This window comes from Nuphar pumila, chromosome 1 (assembly GCF_984573655.1).
Source record: "Nuphar pumila chromosome 1, dmNupPumi1.hap1.1, whole genome shotgun sequence".
NCBI classification, from domain to species: Eukaryota; Viridiplantae; Streptophyta; class Magnoliopsida; order Nymphaeales; family Nymphaeaceae; genus Nuphar; species Nuphar pumila.
Window position 1 is genome coordinate 23,507,510 of NC_143249.1, and position 18,065 is coordinate 23,525,574.

The following is an 18,065-nucleotide window of genomic DNA, read 5'->3' on the forward strand; positions in this document are numbered from 1 at the left end:
TGATTTGATGATTGAATTTTCTTTTATTGCTCTACTCAACTGCCTATCGTTTGCATATGCACATTGTGAAAGAAGAGATAATGTGGCAGTGTTGTTTCTCTCTTCATTAGTTCAGCCTCCAGAAAGACGGTCAAGAATTCTGTTGTTGCTTATTGTGTGATCTTTTGTTTGAGCAAGTCTTGTCTACGTTGAGTCTACATCCAAATTCTTCAAGAAATTTCTGAATGAAGAGAAAAAGGGAAGTGATTTGAAGAGATTCGCAGTGAATTACACTTTGTTAATATCATAGTTTTTTTTTTTGGAAAGGCCAGCTGGGGTTAGGCGGACCCCTACCAGAACAGCCGCCCCATGTGGCAGTGGCAGAAGGTTTCGATCCTGAGCCTTCAGCTTGACACAGGACCCCGCTTACCACATGGAATACCACCTCGGTGGTGTTATTATCATATCTTTGCAATACATCTAGGCCTGCTAAACGAGACAAACTGAAGAGAGGTGTTCAAACTCGGCTTGTTTTTGTGGCAAGTCAAGCCGAGTTGAGCTTGAGCCAAAACGTGCTTAGTATGAGCTGGTTTATTTACAAAAAGTTGTATTGTTCCAAAGCTGGAAGTAACAGGAGTTGAGCTCTAGACCTATCCAGTCAAGCTTAAACCGACTCGTTTACAGAAAAAACTCAACACAAATAGCCACTGCCAATTTCGCACTGTGGTAATTCATAGGGATAACTCTTATGAAGATGAGAGCTGATTAAATTCGGTGATGTGATCAAAAGTAACTCTCCCCTTCTACCAATGCATGTTCTCCCGAAAACCCCAGCTTGCTAATCAAAAAAGAAAAGAGAAGAATGAAAAAAGATCATTTTAGCATCAGTCCTGGAACAAAATCTTTTATGCGTGGATCTTGAAACATGTGCCAATTTCACTTTTACAGGCATGGTTTGACAGGCACTGGCACGCAGAAATACAGGCAAAACAAGCTTCTGCATACTCGAGTTCAAGGCACTGGATTCATTTAAAAACAAGCATAGACAAGCTTGCAGCACAACCCATATTGCAGAGCTCAACAAAATTAAAAAGTTCAAAGGTAAGAACAAGATTTTGTACCAACGATTACCAGTATTTAATGTCTGTCTAATTAATTACATGGTTACCCCGATATGCCCAACAGAAAGAAAGCACCTAATAAGCATTTTCCAACAGTATGCAATAGCCGCACTATGATTTCCTTAACCACCAGACGGTTCTGAGATTGTTATGCAGTTATCGCATCTTCAGCCTCAGCATTGCATCTCAACGCCATCCCTGCAACAGTATGTTCCACGCAGGAATGATTACAAACACAGCAAAAAATGTTCAACAAATCAAAAGGCTACCTACCAAGAACTTGCAGAGTAACAACGCCCCAAGAATTCAAAGGTCCTAGATTTTTCATTATGAATGATCATGAAACAAAACCTCAAAGTAAAAAAAAAGTCCTATATGATGAAGACCAAATGGCCCAGCAATGAACAAGGTACAAGAATGAGAGTAAAACCCACCACAAAGTACTGCATGCAACAGTCATAGATAACTGCCACAAGAAAAATGATGTGTGGTTGAACAGGTATCATTCATCGAGCACCACAGCCCAGGATAGAGAAATGTAATGGAAAATCATTCATAAGTCATGTTATTGCCAACCATAGCGTACTTCAGCACACACCAAACAGGTTCTTTTGTTTGCTGACATACACATCAAACAGGTTCTTTTGATTGCTGGCTTTCAAGACTCTTGGTAATTCACCTCACAAAAATTTTCAAATACTGCTCTCAAGAACCTGCTGCAGCGATTTTCAATGCAGCCCTTTCCAAATTCAAAGAGTAGTTACTTTAGATGGTCAATTATATGAAGACCATCAAAGCCATTCCTAAATTCCAATCCCTGAATTAATTAATGTCCAGTGACTTGTTATCATGTTAACAGAGCCCATGGGGTTCCTTCTTGCTTATTATTGACTATTCCTGTCACCAATGCCTCTTGTTACATAATGAATGAAAATTTCCTCCATTTATTTTACTGTCCTCCAGAAGTTGGATTCTAATCATTAAATACCTTTGCATTTCTATTCCTGTGCTATCCAAGACTACCTTTAAATGCAACATATAAGAATCAACAGACAAAAGCTCACATATCTAAGACTGCTACAATATTGGAAGTTTCAATATGCTCCATATTTTGCAAACCATTCTCACAGTCTATATGAGTTCTCATAAAGTGCATAGATGGTATATTAGAGCCTTCACGCAAAGCTTCATGGATTACTCCAGAATGCTGCACATTGTTTTGAGCTTACACATGATGATGTGATTAATCTTGAGTTATAGTATGGTCACCAGTTCATCACCTAAACAATAGCTCTCAACATTCCTGCACAAGGACAGTTGCCAACTAGACTGGAAATTAAAACACTCCTTGCATGTCCCACAATGGTGGACCAATGAATCATATGACAATGAGTTCTCAGGTCAGAGTTTCAAGTCAGTTTCATCTCTTCATACTTCTACCTTACAATAAAGTTCTTTTAACCATGTTGAGGCCATTTCCCTTTTACTGAGACACTAACTACATGAATCCCAATACAGGTGGACCATGGCCACCAATATCGGACTTGGCTATAACTCAGCAATCAATTTCTAGTGATATTATAGGCTTACACACGAATATCAAGAAATCTAAATATTTAAAAATAAATACTTCTAATAATTTTTTTGAAGGAATTAAACATTTTCTTAAAAGAAATAAGTTAAATAACCAATAAATACATAAGAATGGAATAGAAAAACGCAAAACTAGATTTAGTAATACTTTTTCCATGTAAAGATTGTTAAGATATACATATACATATATGTATATATATATACATATATACATATGTATTTAACTGTAAACCAAAATACCCATCAAGGGTATTTCGGTATTTTCACTGTAAGCCCATTAGGGGCTGACAATCTATTTTTTCTTTTTTCTGTTTTTTATTTTTTCTGTTTTTCACTTTTTACTTTTTCAGCTTTTGAAGTATTGGGAGCAGCTTTGTTGGAGCTGCTCCCAACAGTCATATTTATGACCGTTGGGAGCAGCACAAGAGCTACTTTGGGCTGCTCCCCATGTGACTTTGTATTATAAATAGGCCTTGAAGGCCTCATAGTTTCTCAACTCATTTTCATGAGTATAAATATATGCAATAACAATTCTTTAGACCCTTGTGTGGGTGGATCGGTGATTCAATCAAGTATTCTACTTGATTGAAAGTGTGTTCTTGCATGTGTATTGGATTTTATCCACTTCGTTACATGGTATTAGAGCTTTGGTGTTCCAAAGGGCGTTTGTTAGAAGAAAGATCGTGATCAAGAGGAGGATCGTGGACTTGGCAAAATACATCGAAAGTCTGATTGTTGCATCGGGAAGTGAACCATATCCAAAAAGTCTTGTATTGCATTCATTTTCTCTCTTTCTCTCATTTTCCTCCTTTTCTTCTATTTCGCTTTCTCTTGTTGCAAATGGAAAATGAGAGAGAAGTGATAGTCTCTATTCTCGTACGCCTAAATGACACCAACTATGTGATGTGGGCATCCATAGTAAAACATAAAATATGAGAAAAGGGGCTTTAAGGGTTGGTTGACGGCACCGAAAAGGAGCCTAAACTTATCCTTACAAAATTGGAAAATGAAAAAGAAGTTGCACTTCAAAGAGAGGAAATGGCTAAAGCCGTTTCCAAATATAAGAAAAGATGGAAGGAATGGAGGATGGGTCATTCCAAAATTATTGGATGGCGCATCAATAGTGTGAACATTCACAAATGTTCTAGTTTGACAAAGTTTGACTTCGCTAGTGATGCACGAAAATACCTTAAAGACATGTATAGTGGATATTGTGCATATTTGTAATGTCCAAAATAAAGTGAGGACAATGACTCAAGGGCACATGGGCATAAGAAAGTACTACAATGCACTATCTCTCCTTTGGAATGAATTGGCTCTTCTTGAGCCAAAGTGGCATGGCCCACAAGATGTTGAGTTCCGTGAAAATCAAATCAAAGCGGAGCATTTTTATCAATTCATAAATGGGCTTAGGACTATATGCTATAGTGATGGATGAGCTTACGAGATCAATTCAAGAAAATGTGTCGTGGTGTATGTTGTTTGCTGATGATATTGTTTTGATTGATGAGTCTAGAGTTGGGGTTAATGCTAAGTTACAATTATGGAGACAGACATTGGAAGCAAGAGGTTTTAAGTTGAGTAAGAGTAAGACAGAATATATGGAATGTCAGTTTAGTAAGCAACGAAGTAGTGATGGGAGTGTAGTGAAGCTTGGTGAGCAAGAAATACCGGTGGATGATTGTTTCAAATATTTGAGATCTATCATTCAGAAGTATGGAAAAATTGATGGAGATGTAAATCATAGGATAAAGGTTGGGTGGATGAAATGGAAAAGTGCAACTGGAGTGTTGTGCGATCGTAGAATGCCATTGCGGTTGAAGGGAAAGTTTTATATGATGACTATTAGGCCCACTTTACTATATAGTACGGAATGTTGGGCTGTCAAGAGACATCATATTCAAAAAATGAGTGTAGTTGAGATGCATATGCTTAGATGAATGTGTGGAAATACAATAAAAGATAAGATTCAGAACGAGGAGATACGTAAGAAGGTAGGCGTTGCACCCATTGAAAATAAGATGAGAGAGAATCGTTTACAGTGGTTTGGACATATTCGACGAAGGTCTAATGATGCTCCAGTTAGAAGGACGGAGAAATGGAAAAATATATTAGTTAAAAGAGGTCGGGGTAGGCATAGGAAGACTTGGATGGAGACGATAGGAAATGATATGAATGCTTTGAACCTCACCGAGGACATGACATTGGATAGAAATGATTGGAGGAGAAGGATTCATGTGGAAGACCCAGAATGATTTTCTTTGTTGGTTCATATCGCCGACCCCAATTGTTTTGGGATGAAGGCGTAGTTGTTGTTGTTGCATAAATGGGCTTAGGCCCGAATTTGAAGGAACTAAATCCGCACTTCTTCATAGAGGAAGGATTCCTTCTATAGTTTAGACACTTGAAGAATTAACTATGGAAAAAAATAGATTGAAAAGGCCGTCCGCTTCTAAGGATGAAGAATCCGTGCTTGCTATGTCAAAGCCCGAAAATCATATGAAGAGTTATAAACCACCTCATTTTGTAAGAAATGAGAATAATAGAAACCCCAACAACTATGAAAAGAGGGGTGATCATGATTCAAAAAAAGGTGAAAAAATTATTTGCTATCATTGCTATGAACCGGGACATATCAAACATTTTTGTCCCAAAAGAAAGAAAGAGGATTATAAAGAAGACAAAAGAGTGACTTCGGTTGAAAGGAGTGAAGTTGACGACTCCAAATGCATCGGTTCGCTCTCCTTTTAACTCAATTAATACAGGTGTTGCAACCTATACTTAAATCTCAATTTCCTTATTCGGGAGCAGCCATATCGATAAGTGACAATCGTGGTAAGACCTCTTGGATCCTAGACAACGGTGCTTCATTTCATATGACCCCTAATGAGTCCATATTGACTAAATGCAAGTTTAACTCAAATGATTCTTGTGTTTCTACTGGCGAAGGCACATCTTTGAAAATCAAAAGTTTTGGTATTTATCAAAAAACACCTATCTTTCACGTACCAAATATTAGAGTAGTACCAAAATTGAACTTAAACATCTTATCCGTTTCTCAAATTGCAGACTATGGTTGCAAAATAGTTTTCTCATCTAATGATTGTCTAATATAGGATCTCTAGTCTGGAAAGCCGATTGGGTAAGGCCATAAAAGAAGAGACATCTATGTTATGGACAATCTTGAATTGCCAAAACAATTTTTTTGTAATTTTATGAAAAAGAAAGATATAGAAATTTGGCACAAAAGATTAGGACATCCTAGTCTAACCAAATTACAATTGTTTCCATTTCTTTCAAATTGTAAAAGCAAAAATTTTGTATGTGAAGATTGCATTCTTGGCAAAATGAAGTCTTTACCTTTTGGATCAAGACATCTTATAACTAAGAATCCATTTGAATTAGTGCATTCGGATGTACGGGGACCCGCACCGATCGTATCCAAAGGAGGTGTTGCTTATTATGTTGCGTTTGTGGACGATTATAGTAGACACTCTTGGATATTCTTTTTAAAACACAAATCGAAAGTATTTGATTGTTTTAAAAATTTTCATAGTCATATACAAAATCAATTTAAAACCAATATTCAAATCTTTAGAACTGATTCCGGAGGAGAATTTATGTCAAAAAAACTTTTAAAATTATTTTGACTTAAATGAGATTATACATCAAAAATTATGTCCGTACATCTCTCAATAAAATGGTTTTGTCGAAAGAAAGCATAGACACATTATTGAAACCACTAGAACACTTCTAGGATCTAGAAATGTTCCCAAAGTTTTTTGGGCTGAAGCCGCTCTTACGACGATTTATTTGATAAATAAAATGCTCTAAAAAAATATTGAAAATGTTTCTCCTATTGAAAAGCTTTATAAAATGTCTCCCGATTACAAAAGGTTGAGGGTATTCGGGTGCAAATGTTTTGTTCTTACCAACAAGAATGCTAAACTCTCTCCTAAAGCAATTCCTTGTGTGTTTTTGGGTTATGCCAAAAACCAAAAAGGATATAGATGTTATGACATTGAAAGAAACAAATTATATGTTTCTCAAAATGTTACGTTTCTCGAAAATGAAAAAGATTTTTTCAAGGATAATATCCAAGAGAGTTGTGACTATTCATTCCTTTTTTATCTAATCAATGAAAAATGTGAAAATATTCATGAAAACCAAGTCATACACGAGGCAAATGAGAATGTGAGTAAAAGTCTTGACAATATAGACCTATCTCACGATAATTTACAAACCTATGTTCGACGTACCGAAGGTCATCCACCATGTGCTTTAGAAAGATACTCTCAAAGCCAATAAGAAGACCCTTCTAGCCTTAGAAAATCCATAAGAATTTCAAAAGCTCCTAGTAGATTTGTTTCATACGATTCATGTGAACCAAGGTATAGATCTTGCCTAATGGCTATTCACTCATATGTTGAACCTCAATTATATCATGAGGCTAAGCATCGTCATGAATGGGTTAAGACCATGAATGATGAGTTAGAAGCATTAGAAAGAGCAAAAACTTGAGAGATTCAAACATTAAAGAAAGAAAAACTATAGGATGCAGATGGAGTTCTAAGGTAAAAACTAAGTACGATGGAATATTAGAAAAATATAAGGCTAGGTTAGTGGCAAAAGGATATAGTAAAAAATATGAGATTGACTATGATGAAACATTTGCCTCAGTTGCTTGCATGACTACTGTTAGAACTCTCATTGCTATAGTATCAATTAAGAAATGACCTATATTTCAAATGGAAGTCAAAAATGCATTTTTAAATGGTAATCTAGATGAAAAAGTGTACATGGATCCTCCACCTGGCTTGACTTTAGCACATAAGGAGACTCTCTGATTGCGTAAGGCCTTGTATGACCTAAAACAAACTCCAAAGGCTTGGTATGATAGGTTCAGTGATGTGATGACACAACTTCATTTTAAATCTTGTTTTACTGATTCTGCATTGTTTGTTAAGTCTTCTAATACAGGGGTGGTGATTTTACTATTGTATGTAGATGATATGATAATCACAGGAGATGATAAGCAGAGAGTTAATCATATCAAAGATGCGTTTAAAACCAACTTTGATATGACAGATCTTGGTTTTTTACGATATTTTCTTAGAATAGAAGTTGCTTACTTACATCGTGGTTATTTTTTTATCACCGACTAAATATGCAACAGAGATCATTGAAAGATCAGAACTCTCGGATGAAAAATTGGTCGACACTTCGAAAGTCATAAACGCCAAAATGAAAAAAGATGATGGAGAGCCCTTGCAAGATCAAACGTCCTACCGACAGATGATTGGGGTTTTATCTTATCTTTCTATTACCCACCCTGATATATCTCATGCTATTCATTATGCCAATCAATTTCAGCATGCTCTCACTACTATGAGCGTTGTAACGAAAATTGTTAGATATATTAAAAAATCTATTAATCTTGGCTTGTTTTTATCATCCTCTTTCTCACTAGAAGTCATTCTATATTCTGATTCTAATTGGGGAGAGGATGTCAATGATAGACGCTCAACCACTTGTTTATGTGTATTTGTAGGCGACTCGCTAATTTCATGGCAATGCAAAAAGCAGCAAAAGGTGTCACTCTCCTCCACTGAAGCTGAGTATCGTGCCATGACAACCACTACGTCTGAGTTAGTTTGGCTGAGATAACTTCTCGAAGACTTAGGGGTCCATACTGTAGAACCTTCAAAATTGTGTTGTGACAACAAAAGCGTTATACATTGCAAGCAATCATACATTTCATGAGAGAACGAAACACACTGAGATGGATTGCCACTACGTTCGTGAAGGGTTTCTGCAAAAGACTATTAGATTGCCTTATGTTCCATCAGATTACCAAGTCACGGATTTCTTCACTAAAGCGCTACCATCACCCAGATTTCACTTCCTACTTTGCAAACTCTCGGTGGTTGTACCATGAGTTTGAGGGGGGTGTTAAGATATACATATATGTACTTAACTCTAAACCAAAATACCCATCAAGTCAGTTTCATCTCTTCATACTTCTACCTTACAATAAAGTTCTATAACCATGTTAGGCCATTTCCCTTTTAATGAGACACTAACTACATGAATCCCAATACAGGTGGACCATGGCCACCAATATCGGACTTGGCTATAACTCAGCAAGTAATTTCTAGTGGTATTATAGGCTTATGCATGAATCTCAAGAAATCTAAATATTTAAAAATAAATACTTCTAATAAAAATTTTTTAAGGAATTAAACATTTTCTTAAAAGAAATAACCAATAAATACATAAGAATGGAATAGAAAAAAGCAAAACTAGATTTAGTAATACTTTTTCCATGTAAAGATGAGTAGAAAACTTTTTAAGAATTATAGAAAAAATAAAGAATAACACAAAAAGTTAAAAACATATTTAACATATAAAATAAAAATTAAAACACTCTCGTTCTATATATATAAAATCATGATAGTATCTCAATAATCAATGTTGCAATGTCTTTAAATAGGCAATACTTTGAAAATATTGCATTATTTGTCATTTTAAATCGTCTTTTCATTACATCACAGTAATAATGATATTTTCAAACTACCACCTATACGGTTACAACAAGATGGAGAGAATAACAGTTGAAGCATCCCAGGTGAAGCTAAGTCTCATACAAAAAGAGGAACGTGCGTGGTGGAGGGAGAAACCACCGGAACATTAGCTTTTTGAGGCTCCCGCTTCAAGCCTTCAACTCCTTATACAATAATTATAGTTCTATAATGAACTGAATCAACTGATGGCTTGCAATTCTGCATAAAGCACTTATCCCCAACATGAGCCATAAGTGTGCACCCAAACACATATAGTCCATGTTCTATGTATGAATAACACATGGAAAGAGATTAAACAATTCTTCATAAATCCACTCCAACATCACGATTTATGTGCAAATTCCTAGCATCAATCCTAAATTTTTTGCCATTTAGGACATAAATGGCCTCAGAAACAGAAGTCATTTACCTCCTACAGAAGTGTGGAGAATTGTCCATTCTGGACCACAAGTCTGTTAGTTTCCAATGGATGTCGAGAAAAGTTATGAGACAGACAACTGAAATCCAGAACCATCCAATTTTTTTTATCTCAATCCAAGGATTCCAATAACAAAATTGTCCTTATACTTTCAATGTATGAATAGCTAACCCAAGAGTAAAGAGACAATCATGCTAGCAAACACAATCAAGCCTTTTAATTTCTGCGAAAAAAACAACAGATCCCCAAAATACTCTTTCATAAGACGATTTTGAGGATGACAGCAGAGGAGCAGTAATATGTTGAACATAGGCTGGTCTCCTTGGCCAATTTAGAAGAGAGAGATTACTTGTATCATTAAACATAAACATTGTAGTAAACTTTTTCCCTGTTTCCAAAACTCTAAAACATTGTAAACATCTACACCATATGTGATGACATAATCAGATTCTAAACAGTTTCTAAAGGCAGTTCACCTTAGTACATTTAAGGGTTCTTCAAAAAAATGTACAGAATCTTGCATGTCCTTTGTAAATTCCCAAGCAATTGATCATATACCACTCGTTATATCCAATTTATTATTTCCAACATTATTCTGCTTCGATATTTTTTCCCTACTCTTATCAGATGAAAAGGTATCCAGCAAAATATTACCATCAAGAAAAATCATCATATCAGTGCCATAGAAAAGTCAACAGATAAAACGTATTTTGGTCAGTGTGCAATTAAATGTCAACTCAAGATGCAGTCCTCCTCCAAAAGCCTCTAAAACACATAATCATGTGATAAATAACATCTATAAGACGGTGCAACCAATTGTTAAAATAGACCAAAATAAACATGACAATAAACAAGTCGATGTCTATTTCCTGTCTTTCCACTTGTCGCAAGAAGAACAGCTACATGCTATTATATCCAGAATCACATAAATTCTGAGTGCAGTCATCTGTAAGGAACAAATGACATGACATAGAGCAAATGTGCAATGCAAGACAAGAAATTGAAGTAGAAAAGATAAGTCATCAAAAGGAGGGAATCCAAGGTGCCTAAAATCATAGGTATTTGAGAGGTATATATATATAGTAATGGGTATACCCCTTTGAAAAACATACTTGCATATGTTTCTGTTTAATTTAAGCCCACAGATGTGATCTCTATGCTTTAATTAATAGAAAACATGTATTAGTTTAAACATTTTTCATGTTTAGATGTGTTTTTAGCTCAACAAAAAATCAACAGTTCTCTCTCTCTCTATATATCTATCTATCTATCTATCTATATATATATATATAGAGAGAGAGAGAGAGAGAGAAACATTTGGTCATGGCAGCATGAGGTACAAACTCATCTTTTCATTTTTGGTTGTTTTTCATGAAACCAACTTTATAGATGTGATCTACATGCTTTTCTTAGTGGGTGCATCGCCTGATTACAACATGCAGACATATTTTTAATAGGCTTCAAAAATCAATGGCCTACAATGTACGATACTTTCTCTGGTCACAAAATCGTGTTTTCCCATTCAAAAAACACAATTCAAAAGCCAGTTACTACCAGTTGGAACATGCTGAACACATCTATGATGTCCAATTGGATCAAAACAACCTGCACCCGTCTTTCAGATGCGACATAGCATCCTGGCAACATTACCAAATATTTCCCCAAGATACATTATATAAATGTGTGCATAGTGACAAACATTAAAAATGGCAAAATCTCGTTTTTTCAAAAACTCACGAGAATTTGAACAATTTTCATAAATCATGTATTTTTTGGCAAAATCTCGGCAATCAAAAATAAATTAAAAATATTTTTTATAAGAAAATATTAATAAAAAATACTTAAAATAAAAATACATGGTTTTTTCATGATAAATAGCCGTTTAAAACGTAAATATCGTGTTTAAATTGCAGTATTTATGCTTTTTCATAAATCTTGAGAGAAATTGCCATTTTAAACTTTCAGGCAATTTCTCACGAGATTTTCATAAATCTCGCTTTATTTGTCACTATGTGTGTGTGTGTCAAATGTGGTGCAATATTTTGCAGGAAAGAGCACTTGGCAACCCCTATATCAGGGACACATCTAGTAACTACAAAAAGGCCCTATCCATCTGTTTCCAGCGATTGGATACCTATTCCAGCATGGGATGCCCAACTTGTTCAAAAAATTTCCTTTGTGTTTTCAACTTTTTTGAAACAATTTATCAAAGCTAAAAAGAAAGGTAACAGAAAGTTAGAAAAAATATGGATATTTATCATATGCAATCAAACAACATCGTCATCTCCCTTTTACAAGGTTAAAATAAAAAGTGAAAAGTAAAACTGCAAAATATTTCACTTAATTAATCATGGAAATCAAACAAAGAAAGTCTTACTTGCCCATGTTCCGATTGTCCACCAGCATCATAAGTCCCCTGCTCTCCATGCATCCCATCCCTGTATTCCATCCCTGATACTCTCTGTCCTTCTCGTTGAGGATAAGTCTGTCCTGTTGAACTATAACCACTGGCTGCACCCTGCCCATAATCTCCTTGACCAGAATGGGAAAAATCCCTCCGATCCATCCCACGAAAATCTCTTTGTTCAGAGGGAGGATAATCCCTTCTCTCGCCTTGTGAGGAGTCTCTGCGTTCCGGAGGAACGTAATTACCTTGGCCCCCTTGGTTGTAGTCACTCCCATATGGTGGAGAGAAGCTCCTACTAGTTGGCGGACCATAACCACGCATATCTCCTTGTCCAGTGGGAGCAAAATTTCTTGGTGGTGGTGGTGGTGGTGGGTAATTTTGTCCTCCACCTTGCATGGAGTTTGGTTGATTACCACTCGGAGCAAAGTTCCTTGGTGGTGGTGGTGGTGGTGGTGGGTAATTTTGTCCTCCACCTTGCATGGAATTTTGTTGATTACCATTGGGAGCAAAGTTCATTGTTGGTGATGGATAATCATGTCTTACACCTTGCACAGCATTCTGGTAATCACCACCGGGAGAAAAGCTTCTTGGTGGTGGTGGATAATCCTGTCTTCCACCTTGTGTAGCACTTTGGCGATCAAATTGCAGAGGATTCCTTCTCTCAAATTGAGCAGGGTCTTGCTGCTGCATCGGTTCTCTTTGCCTGTCATACCGTGGCCTGTCATAGTTCCTGTTCCGATCATTATACCTCCCTTGTGACCTCCCATAATGAACTGGTGGAGGTCTAGGAATGATGGTCCCATTGATGTATTTATCACCTGCACCAGGAGAAAATGAATTGGCAAGCATAACAGGAAAAATATCGCAACAAAACACAAATAGCATGAGAAATAGAGGGTAATGAAAAGCAAGAAAAAACAACCTCCATATTCTTTGTTCACAGGATCGATATAAGAGTCAGGCAAAATAAAAACAACTCCAGGCAAACCTGAATGAACAATTCAAGTAATTAGCAAGTGTACTTCACTAACACATGCAACGAGAAAAAAGGTGGTTGTTATCACAGATTCAATTTGCAAATAACTTACCTCGGAACTTCTCAGACATTTCCTCTGTCATTACAGCTTGAAACCCTGTATATGTCGTTGTACTGCAAGCATACATACGTTTCTTGGCTTCCTCTACACTGCAAATAGCCAAGATTCTGGATCAGTTGTTTCAACTCAAAAATTCACCCTAAGCAGGGATGGGTACACTAAGCTTAGGGTAAAAGAGAAAGAATAAAAGGGAACGGGGGTTTAGAAATCAATATCTGGAAGCAAAAAGTCTGAAGACAAGAACACAGCAGAATCAGGCCAACAATGGTGTCTTATAAGCATAAATTTCCATATTAAGAAACCAATCTAGAATATAACCAGAACCAGGGCTGGTTCTCAGCTAATCAACCCATACCTTTTAGAATGATTTCTAAAAAGCTTTCTATCATTTTAAATCCTTAACTTGATATAATTGCTGGATATTTGGTGGATTACTGGTTTTATGAGTTAAGAGGGTTGTCTAACCTGCTGAAAACTAACGTAGAAGAATCAATAACTTAATGAAAACATGCAAGCAATCTTACGATTGTGCAAAAACAGATGCCCACATCCAGTAGCACAGAAGCGGGTCAGGATTGCCTTCATGTCCCCAGGACGGTCCAAGATGCCTTACTCGTTCACACTGACTTCAGCGGCTTCAAACAACATAAGATTCAATCCTAATCATATAATTGGGTATAGCTTTGGAAACGAAGACTTATCCTCTTAAGTGTACAGCGATTCTCAATAGATCGTCAATCAACTGAAAGGGGTCAACACCATTGAGAAACAGGATCGACCCATCAATACACACAAAATCCTAAATCAAATCCTTGAATTAAATGCCAAGCATCTCCACAGTTACAGCATCAATATGCCACATGACGGAAGGCACAATGACGGAGCAAACCACCACATGAACAATGACACATTGAAATCCCTAAAATGAAATTAGATTCGCGATAAAAAAAAACCCACCTTTTAACACAACTTGGTTTGAAACCATAACTTCACCTACAGGCAAACAATGATTTGAATTTGTAATTTCATCTAGCAGTCAAAGCCCTTAAAATGCATATACAGCACAATCTAACAAAATTTAACAGCCAAAAAACTGACTGATTGTTCCCGGCACCTCTAGAATTCAACAACAACAACAACAACTACGCCTTCATCCCAAAACAATTGGGGTCGGCGATATGAACCAAAAAAGAAAATCATTCTGGGTCTTCCACATGAATCCTTCTCCTCCAATCATTTCTATCCAATGCCATGTCCTCGGTGAGATTCAAAGCATTCATATCCTTTCCTATCATCTCCATCCAAGTCTTCCTAGGCCTACCCCGGCCTCTTTTAACTAATATATTTTCCCATTTCTCCATCCTTCTAACTGGAGCATCATTAGGCCTTCGCCGAATATGTCCAAACCACCATAAATGATTCTCTCTCATCTTATTTTCAATTGTGCAACACCTACCTTCTTACGTATCTCCTCGTTCCGAATCTTATTTTTTATTGTATTTCCACACATCCATCTAAGCATACGCATCTCAGCTACACTCATTTTTTGAATATGATGTCTCTTGGCAGCCCAACATTCCGTACCATATAGCAAAGCAGGCCTAATAGTCGTCCTATAAAACTTTCCCTTCAACCGCAATGGCATTCTACGATCGCACGACACTCCAGTTGCACTTTTCCATTTCATCCACCCAACCTTTATCCTAGGATTTACATCTCCATCAATTTCTCCATACTTTTGAGTGATAGATCCCAAATATTTGAAACAATCATCCACCGGTATTTCTTGCTCACCAAGCTTCACTACACTTCCATCACTACTTTGTTGCTTACTAAACCGACATTCCATATATTTTGTCTTACTCTTACTCAACTTAAAACCTAACTTAGCATTAACCCTAGCTCTAGACTCATCAATCAAAACAATATCATCAGCAAACAACATACACCACGGCACATTTTCTTGAATTGATCTCGTAAGCTCATCCATCAATATAGCAAATAGAAAAGGGCTTAAAGCATATCCTTGATGTAACCCAACCGTTATAGGAAAATTGGTTGTCACCCCTTCACAAGTGCGGACATTGGTTACTACTCCTTCATACATATCTTTAATTATACTAATGTACTTGAGAGAAACACCTTTCTTCATCATTGTCCACCAGAGAACGTCCCTAGGTACTCTATCGTATGCCTTCTCCAAATCAATAAAAACCATATGCAAATCTTTGTTCCTCTCTCTATATATCTCAATAAGTTGTCTAAGAAGATGTATAGCTTCCATAGTTGATCTTCCAGGCATAAAACCAAATTGATTCTCCAATATCATGACAACCTTCCTCAACCTAGACTCAATCACCCTCTCCCAAAGTTTCATAGTATCACTCATGAGTTTTATACCACGATAGTTTGTGCAATCTTGTATATCGCCCTTATTCTTATATAGAGGCACCAAAGTACTCTTCCTCCACTCATTAGGCATCTTATTTGTCCGTCAAATCTTGTTAAAAAGATTTGTCAATCATTGTAAACCTTTCTCTCCCAAGCATTTCCAAGCCTCGATAGGTATACCATCTGGGCCAACTGCCCTTCTTGTTTTCATTTTCTTCAAAGCCTCTGCAATTTCTTTCTTTTGAATCTTGCGCATGAAGTCACGATTCATCTCATGAAAAGGAATGAAAAAGTCTCCAAGATCCTGAGCATGACTTTCATTAAATAGCTTATCAAAATAATCTTTCCATCTCTCCTTAATCTCCTCATCTTTGACTAAAACCCTTTGCGTTTCATCTTTGATACATCTAACCATACCCAGATCCCTCGATTTCCTATCTCTCATCTTTGCAAGCCTATAAATATCTTTCTCGCCCTCTTTGGTATCCATCTTGTCATAAACCTCCTTATATACCTTATCTCTAGCGTTTCGAATTACTTTTTTAGCTTCCTTCTTTGCTATCATATATTTCTCCAAATTCTCATTATCACGACTCTTACTTAGATTTCTATAACACTCTCTTTTAACCTTAATAGCTAATTTGACATCCTCGTTCCACCATGATGTATCCTTACCTAGCAGTGCACCGCCTTTAGACTCACCCAATACCTCCTTAGCCACCTTTCTCATGCCACCCGCTATCTTATTCCACATAGATTCTGAATCATCCTCCAATCAGCTTCCTTAACTAAACATTCCTTGTTTAGCTCCTTTCAATGCCCACCTCGAGAATTCACCAAATAACATAATTAAGGAACACCCATCAAACAAAAACCAACTAACAATAATCCAAACACAATCCATTAAACAGCATAAATTTAAGTACCACCCATCAACTGAAAACTAACAACCGGAATCTGAAGACCACCAAAAATCTATTAAAACAAAAATAAACAAGAAAAAAAAAAGACAACCGCCAACTTAAATCGCACAATCAGGCTCAACGAAACCAAGAAATCCAGAAAGGAATGAAGAGAGAGAGACAGAGAAAGAGGGGGGGGGTGTCAGACCTTCCGACGACCTTAGCGAGGGTCTGAACGTAAGTCTCGACCATCTCTTCGGGGGTGGGCTTGGGGTCCTTGGGGAACTCCATGGTGATGAGCCAGTGATTGTAGTCGCATCCCTCGAACAGTATGGTATCAGGTCCTATCTTGCCATCGTCGCCGATGGGCGTCCGAGAGGAGGAGCTGAAGAGCAGAGACGGAGCCCGAAGGAAGGGGTGGTTAGGACCGGGAAGCGGCGCGGGCGTTCGGAAGGGCGATGGTGAGGATGGTGGTGGGGTGCATAGCGTATTTGCCGATGGGAGAGGCGAGAGATGGTGTTTTAGGAGTGAAGAAGATATGGGGATGAATCGACGAAGACGAAGGCAGGAGAGAGCCATCGAATCACAGAGAGAGAGAGAGAGAGAGGTTTGAGAAATGAAGAGTAGGGTTTTAGCTTAATAAAATAATGGCATAGTTGCGATGAAATTGGGCCGGGTAAACCCGAACTCGGATAAACCGCTCCAGGCGAACATACCTAGCCGCCCTGACTCAGCTTGCCGTATGGATATTTGGTGGCTTACCTCTTAAAGCTACAAACACACCCGTACACCAACAGAGTTTGATATGATGCCTTCCTCTCAACACCCTCACAAACACCGTGCCGACAGGAGTGAGAAAAAAAAAAGAATTAGAGTCAAATTGGACCTTCAATTTGTACTCAATCCACATTTAAAGTTTGGATTCAAATTGAAATCTTTCATGATCTAGCTTGGATCCCTACCCATAAGGCTGGTAAACGAACCGAGCAGCTTGTGGTTCAGATCGGTTCAGCTTGTCATGAACTCGTTCTTGATCAGTTCATATAGCTGGCAAGCTGAGCCATGAGCAGCTTGTTTAGCTTAAATGAGTTGAGCACAAACAGAAGGTGTTTGGCTCGGCTTGGGAGTGCTGGTGTAGATAAATAAAATTATTATAATATATTTTAAGTATAATATATTTAAAACAATGCATAGAATATATGTAAAAAGAGAAAGGTGAATGAAAAATATGTACATAAAATACGAAAATTAAGTGTAATATATAAAAAAATATTTTTTAATATAATATATTCCATGTATAAATAATATGGAATGTTTTTACATGAGAGCCAGCTCGTCTCATTCAGAGATGAGCCACGAGCTCAATCCATTGGTAAACAAGCCGAGCCCGAACATGCCCTGTTGGGCTAGTTTACCAGCCCTACCTACTCAGGCTCGAATCTAGTAGTTTAGATTGTACCTCAGAAATTTCATTATTCAAAATCAAATATGGTCCAGCCTTAGATTCAGATTCCGATCTGTTGTTTATATTGAGGATTTCAATTCGAATCTTTTGTTATTTGAAGACTCAAAA

General features: G+C 37.1%; 1 protein-coding gene across 1 annotated transcript; it reads right to left on the minus strand.

The window, feature by feature from the left end:
- Positions 1 to 897: 897 nt before the first annotated feature.
- Positions 898 to 17,100, minus strand: LOC149848351 (uncharacterized). The gene is made up of 5 exons (XM_089992733.1): positions 16,701 to 17,100; positions 13,191 to 13,288; positions 13,025 to 13,090; positions 12,073 to 12,920; positions 898 to 1,298 (listed from the first exon to the last, which is right to left on the minus strand). Exons 1-5 carry the CDS (start codon positions 17,069 to 17,071, stop codon positions 1,287 to 1,289), a joined length of 1,395 nt encoding a protein of 464 aa, XP_089848859.1. The 5' UTR covers positions 17,072 to 17,100; the 3' UTR covers positions 898 to 1,286.
- Between the last annotated feature and the right edge of the window lie 965 nt (positions 17,101 to 18,065).